Source organism: Cryptomeria japonica, chromosome 11, assembly GCF_030272615.1.
Source record: "Cryptomeria japonica chromosome 11, Sugi_1.0, whole genome shotgun sequence".
Lineage (NCBI taxonomy): Eukaryota > Viridiplantae > Streptophyta > Pinopsida > Cupressales > Cupressaceae > Cryptomeria > Cryptomeria japonica.
Window position 1 is genome coordinate 59,686,879 of NC_081415.1, and position 12,038 is coordinate 59,698,916.

At 33.9% G+C, this 12,038-nt stretch overlaps 1 protein-coding gene across 5 annotated transcripts in view; it reads left to right on the forward strand.

Moving 5' to 3' along the window:
* The window catches only part of LOC131051352 (protein ACCUMULATION AND REPLICATION OF CHLOROPLASTS 3, chloroplastic), a 190,711-nt gene that overhangs the window by 122,965 nt on the left and 55,708 nt on the right, over positions 1 to 12,038 (forward strand). For 4 of the 5 annotated variants that reach the window (XM_057985827.2, XM_057985829.2, XM_057985830.2 and 1 more), the window contains 3 exons: positions 3,819 to 5,103; positions 6,165 to 6,269; positions 6,606 to 6,743. In XM_057985827.2, the coding sequence (XP_057841810.2) occupies positions 3,819 to 5,103; positions 6,165 to 6,269; positions 6,606 to 6,743 (1,528 nt within the window). Of the gene's footprint in view, positions 1 to 3,818; positions 5,108 to 6,164; positions 6,270 to 6,605; positions 6,744 to 12,038 lie in introns of those variants that run through there. The other variant, XM_057985831.2, reaches the window with a different exon arrangement.

Genomic DNA, 12,038 nt, shown 5'->3' on the forward strand with positions numbered 1-12,038 from the left:
CAGGTTTTGGCCTTTGCACAAGTTTTTTGACTCAGATTGGCACACTTACTATTTATAGTAAGTTACTATTTTGGGAGAGTCAGGGTTCCTATTAATAGAAAGACATCTGAGCAGAGCTTATTGGCAGTGTCGACCTTGATTGGGCCTTTGCAGCTATTTCTAGACTCAGTTCCACATACTTACTATTTATAGTAAGTCACTATTCAGGGTTTCTATTTTTAGACAGGCATCCAATCACATGGAGAACAGGGAGAGTCGACTCCTGGCTCAGACGGCTTAGCAATCAGACAAGTACATCAAGAGATATTAAAGTTTAAGTGACTTAAGTGATTTATTTAATATTTTAATATTATTATAAAGTTCTAAAGTAACTTTATAATAATAAAGTCACTTTAATATAATAAAGTGCGTTAAGTGAATAATTTAATGTGGGAATAAATCTTTTATCCCACATTGGCCAGGAAGGTGTTTGAGCTCTCTTAAGGAAAGAATAAAAGGAAAGGCAGGAGTTCATTCTCGGCATCCAGTTGATAAATAGTATTTTGATTGATTTTTATTGTGGAGCCTAGGGCTTTCGCAATTTTCTTCTTTGATCATAGGAAACGAAAACTTCCTATTGATAGTAATTTTGAAGGTGTGAAATAACACCTGAATTATTGCAATTGTGGGAAAGAATACTTCAGTTCTTTCATTTGTGCAAATTGGTGAATTTTTCTACAAGGGTTTGAAGTTTATTGTTGGAAAACATTTATAATTGGTTGTGAATCGTCCTTCTTTGGCACATGGAGTTATATCATTCTTGTTGGGAGAAATTATCAACAAATTATTCAGGGTTTTAAGAGCAGATTGCAAGTTTGTTCTTGCTGCTACAGTGCACATGAACAGTGCCGTGAACAGTGCGCATGAACAGTGCTGTGAACAGTGTGCTACAGTGCCGTGAACAGTGCGCTACAGCAGTTGGAGTTCTATAGAAGGGGATTTAGAAAGGTTGAACAGCTATATATATTTGACAAGGGATTTGCATATGAAGAGAATCAAACCAATATACCAAGGCAGCCATTGAAATACCAGGTTTTCTATCTATGGTCATTGTATTAGAAAATCATTACTTCATTGCATCATTTTCTATTATGATTATATCATGAAATATTTGGAGGTTGCATATGTTTAATGGAGATATAATTTGCATATTCCACATTCAACATTGATCAGCCATTTAGCTTTCATGCCAATTGTTTGCTTAAATGCCTAATGGCTGTAGGTGTACTTTGGGATGCATGACAAGTGTTTGTCTTAATGTCAACTAGCTGTACTAGTTAATTTCAGTCATTACATATGTGTGGAAAGGTCTAAAACAGCTAGTATATCATTTCTATAACAACTTTGCATTGTTAGAAGCTTTCCATAACTTCATTTGCAGCCTACAAACCCAAAGAAGACAAAGAAAGAATTCACTACAGAGGCTTCAAACATTGTATGCCAAATGTTTGACAATATTCCTTGGTGTTCATATAAGCAAAACAGGGTCAGAGTAGCCAAGGGATATTACAATTACAGATAGTATTTAGCATGCATGTGAAAACACGAAGTATACATATGAATACATGAAGAAACCGAGCATACACAAAGTATACACTTGTACAAACATGGAACATACACTTGAAAACACGAAGCATGCACATGGATATCTACAAACACGGAGCATAAATGTGAATACACATATTGTTAGATTCTTTTTCCTTGACTAGAATGATTCATTGATTCAACTTTAGCCTGCAGGATGGCAAGATCATAGCTCTAATACCATTTGTAATGTCCCCTCCTTGATCTATTTCAATATACTAAAATTGATTGATATTTTTCAATTAGTTATTAACTAGTGCTTATTTATTTTCCTCATTAGATGATTAATTTCATTATTCACAGTTCTTAATATAGATATCAGACCCTGCTACTACTTCAGTTTTAAGGGAGAAGGGTTTATGTATGTTACCAAAGCGCTTAGAGACCAAATACAATAGGTTCCCTCAAATTTTACAGATCCAAGCCCCTACCTATCTTGGATCTATACCCTCAAGGCTTATGGCTCGCTGATCCCCACCCTATCTTGGGACTTAACTGATGGCTTGGATTTAGATTGCCCCTCTTTCGAACATTTCATTCCCATCTTCTTAAATACTGACAATAATAACATGATTTAGACTATAAGTGTATTAATTTTTTATGTATGATGAATATATATATGAAATTAAGTATGACTGTCATACATATTGCAGTCCATATTAATATTACTATTAATTCTGCATAAGAACATTATCGAGCTTCATATATCAAGCATACTTATTAAACACATCCCCATGCATACAACCAAGAACAAGGATGTTACTGCCTGTAACTTAATAACAGATCTGATCTGATGTGATCCATGGTGATATCACTGTATGCTTTTGATTCCTTTCCTTTATATCTCTCAATGTGAAGGAGAGGTCACACCTCTTCATCATGTATGCCCTTTGGCAAGAGACACACCCTTTGAAAGAGTGCAACTCTTCATTATTTCTGCCCTTTGAAAGGGACACAACCTTCACAATCAGATCTGGATTTCTTATTTAAATCAGATCTGCACTTCTCATTTTCCAAATTCTTCCCCCCTCAAATGAGGTTCTCTTCTCCTTTCATATCTCACGTTTGAGGGAGTCACAACTTATCATTTCATGCCTTCTGATCATTCATTAACTTTAATCAAATTTTAATTATATTCTTTTATATGTTTATTATTTTATTTTTATTCTATTGTATCTTAATTGTATTATTATCATTTATTATTAAATTATATTTCAAAGTGGGGACACTACAGTTTGTTTGTATTTTTATTGGAATTAGAGCACCTAATCCTCCATCCACTTGTTAGATCAAAACCAACTGCACTCAAGAAAGATAGAGGATTTAATGTACATGCATTTCAACTTGTGTTTTGTTTTACACAAACAAATTGGCTATAATTAAGAGGACATGAGGAAGTGAGATATCTAGCAAGAGTATATTGACTTGAATGTTTCCATTTCCCAACTTAGTAGATGTTGAGGAAGAGCAAGTATGTGAATGCTAGTGGCACTATTTGTGGTACATCTTATATGCTTATTACTATGACTTACATCATCTAATATTTATGGTGATGATATTTTTGAAGACCCACATGATGCTGAAGCCTTATCAATGATCGCTTATTGTTGACATTTTTAGTTTTAATATCAATTATATGGCATTCAAGTTTGACTAATTGACTTACTAGTGTTTAGTTTCTTATGGTGGTTTTGTTCATTATACGATGTTATGTGGTATTCTTAACTTACTGCTAAAAATCTGTGTATATTTATAATTTTTTATGTTTTTATGCGAATGAATCCAAAACAAACCCAACCTTAATTTTTTTTTCGTTCAATCCATGAACAGAACTGTCAAACCTGAACTTGAACTAGTAATAGGATTGGTAACCTAGGCTTGTCTTCACCACAACTTGTATGATCTCGAACTCCATTTTTTCAAAATATATTTACTGATAGAACTTTGCAATCTGACAAGCCTTGAGTACACAGATTATCCTGTGTAACATTGCTTGGGTACTGAAGATTGCCTTATACAATATGTCTACTTTGAATTTGCTTTGAAATGAGATTATGCCTGTTTACCTAGCTAAATCTGTCTTTAACACTATAACTAACAGCTCAAATATTCATGCCCATAAATGTCATCTATAGTTTGAGTTTACGGATTAACTTTTCTTTAGAATCTCCTACTGACTTTGATGTCATGTACAGGGTTCCGAGTCCTGAGGCAACTCCAAATCTAAATTTTTGGTCTCAATTATCATTGAGAATTCCTTTTCCGTTTGCACAATTATGGGGTGGCCTGAGCTCCAAAACTACTGATAGTCAAGAAACTGTATTGCCTAAAGAATCTTCCTGGTTGGAAGAGACTCTGTCAATGAGGCAAACAGCTTTGAAGAATGATACTCTGGAAACACAGACTGATGATCTTTCCTTCAGTACAGATTATCAAGATGAATCCAAAGCATTTTCTAATTGCAGTGAGAATAAAAACAGTGGATTTAAGCCCCAGCTACCTTGCATAAATACAAAGTCTGCTGAGAGAGTGAGTATTCATAGTTCTTCAGGGGTAAATGGTGGAGCTGACAATCATACTGCTACAAAACAGATAAATTGTGTGTCTGACAATCAAGATGTGGTAAAAATGGACCAACGGTTTAACTTCTTAAAATCATCTCAGGTAACACACAATTTGATGGGAGAAGATGTTCCTGATCTTGATTCAGCTCAAGGAAAATGCTCTAATAATGAATCTAGTCATATAAATCATGATGAAAATCCAAATACAAATATTGCAGCCAACAATCAAACTAAGCAGCATCAACTATCATCATCAACTACCAGAAATTCTATCTTTACTCAAAATTGTTTGAAGGATTCATTTTCAAATGATATGGAAGGTAATGTGAAGGGAAATGCATTTTCTAGCATTACGCAAAATGAAAGAGCTATAAATATAGATGAATCATCAGATTCCCAATACATTGATAAAGGACTAGGGCATTGGAAGGAAGATGCTCCTGGTAAAAGTAATTGGGAGTTGCCTATGTTGGATAAGAACTCTAGTATTAACAGTCATGATACTGAATTTGTAGTAGGTCATGCTGACGGATCTGTACATGCAGCACAATTAATGGATAAGGAAGGATTAGTTTGCTGGAATGAAGAGTTGGACCTCTCTGTAGCAGAGGCATGGGCTCACATGCAAGGTGATTTACAGAAGAAATCAAAAGTAGATGATTGGAGACTTCCAATAGGTGTGAAACTTGTTAATGAGAAAAATGGAAACCATCAAGCTGCGCAAGGAATGCAGATAGATGATAGCGAAAGTAAAATTGCCCAAGATGCAGGTCTGTCTCCTTGGAATGGTTTAGCTGGTGCAGGACTGAGCGCTATGATGGATATTTACCATGCTGCTTCAGCAATGGTGTTGGGCAATGATACTGAGGATTACAGGAAACAGGGATCACTTTCTGACAGGGCAGCCTCAATGCTGGTCTGTAAGTGGTGATGTTATGTACTATGTTCTATTTTTTACCTTTAATGTGTTCTGAACTTGTATATTTGTGTAATAGATTGTGCAGATAATTGCAATTCAAATAGTTTTCAGAATGAAGCAGATTCTATTGCACTGTGTAATAGGTTCATGTTCTGTTCTTTGTATGCTTGGAAATGGTGGGTGCACAAAATGGACTCTGCATTTTCGTTTCAGAATTGTAGAGCAACAACTCTAATTATTTTTTTCACCTAAGAATAAGCTGAGTGGTTCTTTCCGTCATGCAGAATTCCAATTTTATTATTTAAATAGTTTGCTGATTTATTGTTTCCATGTTGCATGGTATGGTCAAATTTAACTGTGATTCACCCATAGGTTGCATATAAGATAGATGGAGGAGAAAAGATTATATGGAACACTATATCTTAGGCATGTAAATGAATGTGACAGTATGGTATGTAGAATCAAATAATATGGCTTGAAAATAATTGGAGAATGATCATTCAAGAGCATAAAAAGAGCTAATTTAAAAAAAATTTAGAGCTTACTTCTCTCAATGTCTTCTATAGTAAATTTGTCTTCTGTTTGAAATTGACCATGATTTTGTCAATACTTCATTGATCGAAAGGTATTTCATGCTGTTTTCAAATTGAGAACCTCAAAGCTAAACCTATCAAGATGATCTCCTCATTACTTGCAATGGGTAATAATAAGCTGTTCAATCTTCTTGCTTCCCATTGTTGTGGCTTAAAAGGATAGGTGCATTTACTAACACCTTTTTTGTGCTAAAACATGGTATCCTGTACAGTCTTATGTTCCATGGATGCCCTAGAAATGTTGCTAGATGATTACGTGTTTATACATCACATCCTTTGTACATGTATGGTTGTAACAAACAGTAATTTTGGAATTTTTGTTTTCTGCAACATGGTGGTACATGTTAAGCTTATGCAACTGCTTGAATTGAAAATTCAATATTTATTGAATTAAAATGTGAGTTTAGGAAACTTTAACTCACATTGACAATTCAGTTTTTACTGAATGAAACTGTGGATCTCCAGGAAACAGAAAGAGGTTTAAAGAGGAAATGGAGTCCAATTGTTGAGATGCAATACAGAGAAGGAATATACAGGGGCCGTTGTCAAGGTGGTCTTCCTGAAGGAAAGGTATAAACTTTCATTTATTTATAATGGATTATCTGCAGTACCTTACATCTGTGTTTGCATGGAAGAATTTTGATTTTTTCTTTGCTAAATGTTTGCTCAAATTTGAAAACACAATGTAAGTATGTATATTTATTATTATTTTAAATTTTAATGCCAAATTTATGCATTGAAGATTGATTCTAATTTCTTCGTCTTTGCTAGATATTTGCTGAAATTCTAGAATGCAATGTAACTGTGTATGTTTTTTATTATTTTAAATTACAATGCCAAATTTGTGCAAGCTTTTGCTTAAAATTTAGATATCTCAATATACAATTATTGTCTTTTTGCTCACAGGGCCGTCTTAGTTACAAGGATGGAAGCTTTTATGATGGAATTTGGAAGCATGGCAAGAGATGTGGCACTGGTGCATTTTACTACTCTAGTGGGGATATGTTTCAAGGTTACTGGCGAGATGATCTGATGCATGGGAAGGTTTTTCTCTTTTACCTAGTCACTTAACAAACAAAATCATGTTACTTATAGTCAATCTCACCTCCTCACTTGAATAAAACCATGTTGCTTGTACCAAACTCAAATCTCCAAGATCTGCCCGTTGTAGCAAGGAAAGACAAAATGGATAAGGTAATAAATTTTTTAAGCAATAACACTTGGAACTTTTAAGTCATTGTATTTTTAAATGCGGAGGGAATAGTAATAGAGCTCGGACTTGGAAAAGTTAGAAGTGGGTTAAATTAGTGACATGTGAATTATGTGTAATGTCCCCATTTTCAAGTTCTGTAGCAGTGCAGCTGTCACTGACTTTCTGGGTTTGTGTGAGCTTGTTCAGAGGGTTAATTATGATGTTACTAGTGAACTCAGATGGTTTAGAGGAGACGTGATGCTTTTAGATGTTATTTTTCGGCTTCAGGTTTGGGCTCCAAGATTTTTGGAGGGAGTGTCTATTTTTAGTAAGTCACTCAATTGGGTCCGTTTACCATCTGTAATCATCAAGACCACTCCTATGTAGTCATATTTCAATTCCAATGCATTTCAACCATTGTTGCTAATTAAGTGTAATATTGAGCTATATTTAATTCACTTTACTAAGGTTGTCATTTTAATTAAAATAATTTATTGGGCACCTGAATATTATAGCTCATTGGAAAGAGGACAAAAAGATTTAAATTATGAGACACTAAAAAGTTTAGCAGTCACAAAGCTTAAATCAGGAAAGATCTAAAGTATCCACACTGCAATTTTCACTTTAAAGTTTAGCAAGCACAAATCATGAATCAAAAGTATCCACACAAGAAAGATCTAACAATAGTGAACACAAAATGCACACACGATTTACGTGAAAACCCTTACAAAAGGAAATCACTACAAATTATTGTTTTTATATTTATCTTCTTACAAGCTTCATAGGTACCAACCCATAGGAGACACCAATCCCCTTATCGCCGAACACCAATCAAGAAAGAGTCTCCGATCTTTTTGCAGTAAGGCTCCAACCTTTGATCTCTTTACAATAGAATATGAATGAGGGCAAACTATGTTGAACAATAATGCTTCATAAACCTGCTCAAGATCTTCTTCAAAATTACTACAAACAAATTTCATACAACTTGCATAGGATTGCCCTTAAGATGAGATTAATTTAATCTCATAAATCTGCTCACAGAAGTAATATAAATCTGCTGTAATAACTTCTCATTTCTGCTATTCATACACATTTCACAAATCTGCTCACATATGCCTTATAAATCTCTTTAAATCTTCTTTAGATCTGTTGTTATATCTTCTTCACACAAAACTGCTGTTATAAATCTGTTGGTGTATAAAATATATATTTCTTTATCTTCCACACTCTACTATCTCTTTATACCATTCTTTCATACCTCTTCATTCAAGAGGTGCATCTATTCCCTTTTACCATCACTGCTGTTTATTATATTAATTGCTGCTTTTAATATATTATTGCTTCTGCTCATTAGTCACTGCTTTAATATTTATCTCTACTATATCTGTTGTTGCATCATACAATATTTCATTTTAATTACACGCTCTTCACCGCATTCCACAAAACTCTTTATATACCTTCACCAAAGGAGGCGACTTCATCAATAGATGCATTCATGTCCCCTCCTTGATAATTGATTTATAACCTAAACGAAGCAATTATTATTATTAATTAATATAATATCTGTTAACGAATGATAATTTGAAGGTATTAAATACTTATTATTATTATTTTTGATCGGTAATTGACCGAAGCCTGAATAGCTTTTGACTGGAGCTATGAACCAGTGGGGACACAGTAGGGGGCCCCATCCCCATTGCATATCTTTGAATACTTATTTATTTATTAAATATTATTATTAATTAATATTTATTAATAATAATATTCTTGAAATATTCAAATAAAAAATAAATTAATATTATTATAAACATAATTTATATATTATAAATTATAAACATAATTTACATATTTTTAATTGTAAACACAATTTATATATTTAAAATAATAAATATATAATTGTGAAGATCGGGGGACATTACATGGAAGGATACGATCATGATTAATCACCATTAAGTGGGCATCTAACTGATTTGCCAATATATGAAATAATGCGATTAAGAATAGACAAAGGAAACAAATTAAATGGGCAATGACCAACGGTTGCCAAGAGACAAGAGACGTGTCTTTACCCATCCTATATTAAAACTATCCAATCCATTTGGAAAAGATGGAATATGGTTTTTGTTATCTATTTGCATCCATTTGGATCGAACTGGGGAATAGTCTGCAAGTTCGGTCCCGATCAGATCAGAACTGTTATTATAACATCTTTGTTCTTGGTGGTATACACGGGGATGTGCTTAATATATATACAACCTATAATATTTTTATACAGGATTTAATAGTACTATTTAATAGTAATGTTAATATAGACTATAATACGTAAGGCAGCCATACTTATCTCAAATACAGTGGCAGACCAGATCTGACGCATGTCAGATCTGTCTGCCATTGCAGCTACTAGGTAGACTAATGATTAGAGTATTAGAAAATGGCAGTGTTAATAATTTATATTGTAGGGAATATAATTTGATTTACACACATATATAAGATTTGATCAGACCAATAACAATATTAAATTGCATAATCAGAAAGAACTTAATAATAATATGGTTATAGAAAATAATATAATGATTATAATTATTATAATACTTCATAAGAATTGCTCTGCAGTAAAATATATATTATAATATTATCTGAAAATAAATATAAATATATATAGAAATGGTAACTTAAATTACTGATTGAACTGGGAATGACACTGATTTGATTCATGTTAAGATAGATTTGTCTCCTACTCAAGTTAGTCTAAGTCAAAATATATGGAAATAGATTAATTATAGTTAAAACAGGCCTAAACCTAGTAGGGGACATTACATGCATCCTTTCAAAACATATCAGTTTATAAGTGCTCATTATGAGGGATTGGCTGCATCAAGAGAGGTGACCTCTCTTGGGGTCAGCCTCATTAAACATTAAATTAAATTGTTTTAAGACTGATTTTAATTCTCCCAAGGTTGGCCAGCATAAAGCATTTAATTTTGACTTATTATAATCTTCTTAAAGTGGGGCATCAAGCATATGAGAGTGGTCAGCCTTCAGTTAGACAAAGTGCAATAAATATCATGGCTGGCCAGCATATATATTATAGATCGGCCAGCATACGTATTATAGGTTGGCCAACACATATGTATTACTGCTCCACAATTTCATATGCTACTACCATAATTAAATATAAACTTAATTTTTAACATAAATTGCTTCATCTTAACAAGGGTAGTTGCTGCTCTATTATAAATTGCTGTCCACATAATAATTAGATGCTTTGTTTCATAAATATTTTTTCCTCCTTATAAAGGAGTTGTTGATATTATACTATAATCCTTAGTTATTAACCTTATGTGTATTAATCACTGTCAACCACTGCTGCTTGAGCTCTTGGAGTCACATCAGATCTTGGTCTTTCATTTGAATCAGGTTGAGCCTTACACCACCTAAGACTTCTAGTCTTTCCTCTTTAGAACTAGATTAGCAACATCCATGTTCTCAATCATACGTAATGTCTTTTCCATACTTGTTCATGATCTCTTATAACCTGAAAAGGTTCAACACCAGACACATAGGTGCAGTTCCAACGAGTAGCAAATATGGTTCCTCATCCTTAACATCAAATGGAAGATTCCTAATAAATATAGTCCTCCTTGTATCATAAATGAATGATTTCCATCTGTAGTTATATTTTCAGAATAAGCTTGACTTGTTTCAAGAATCAGTCTTCACAAGAATACTTCCCATTAACTATATAAGTTCTCACTCCACAAACTTATACGCAATCTTGATGACATTGTGGCACCACATACTTGGATCTTTTCTTTGACATCAATGACAAACTTCTAACAATCTTGTCCATACATCAATGATATTATGCTTAGACAACAAAGCCCTTCTTGACATTACTTTGGGATCAATGACAACCAATCCTACACAAAAAGGAAGAACAAAAGAAAATAGACACAAAATAATGTCATGTTTTTACTGTTTTGTCATTGACTTTTGTCAATGAATGCGATGAAAATATCACTTGAACTCCAATATTACGTGTTAAGGTACTATGATGTATATTATGATTGTCGTATGAATGCTATCATATGAATGTCTGAAATTTTCTATATTTTAAAATTTTTCCCTATTTTTTAATAGCCATCCTCTTCTGTAGTTAGCGTACAATGCCTATTGTTATATTTGATAACATTGGTTATCCGACAATATATTAATCATCCAAATTAAGTTGTTGTCACTATTGGGTAGCTATAAGCGTCGGTTGGTTGACGGTTGTGTTCCTCTTGGAAACCATCGGGTTCTTTAAATATATTGTGTATGTCAAAGAAGGTAGTATGGTAGAGTCGGATCAATTGTAATCCTTGGCTGACCATCTTCAGTCTTCTCTGTAATAATTCCATGTGCTAAATAAAGATGTTTTTTACTCCTGTATTTGGTATGCATTAGCATTTTTATTGTTACTTCTTGTATTTAATTTATCAAATATAGCAGTAAACATTTGGTGTCGTTGCCTTAAACGATTTTCGAGTCAAATTGAGTGATTCATGCCCTTAGATCCCAATAAAGGTGGGAAGAGGCCACAAGGTGGTCAAGACCAAGCAATCAGGAGATCTTTACGGATTTTAGAAGAAAGAGAACAAAGAAGAATATTACGAGAAACATTTGAGAAAAATCCAGTTGTACGATCAAACAGTTTGTCTGTACAGTCAATGTTGGACGAGGCGTATGAAGAGGGAAATCTTGAACTCGTAGACATATCCTGTCGACTATCTATCTTAGGGCAATTGAGAATTGGAGGATCTGAATTGCAAACCCTCGAACAAAGGGAGCATAGGGACGAGTTAGAGCCTAGAAGTAGCCAGAGTGTTGGGGATGCTAAAGGTGGACGTGTAGAGGATGCATGAGTGGCCGAGAGTAGTGATGGAAAGCACCGAAAAGTAGCGGTCGAAACAATCCACCCAAGTCTGACACACAAGGTAGTAAGAAGGCGAGAAAGATGGTGACTCCTCCAACTTGTCCAATTGTGGATAGGTAAAAACTGCCGAAGTTCACAGGGAATGGGTTAGAGGATCCTACGTAGCATTGCAAGACGTGCAAAACCATTTGGATGGCAAGCGGTTAGTTAGATAAAGACTATTGGTTGAGGG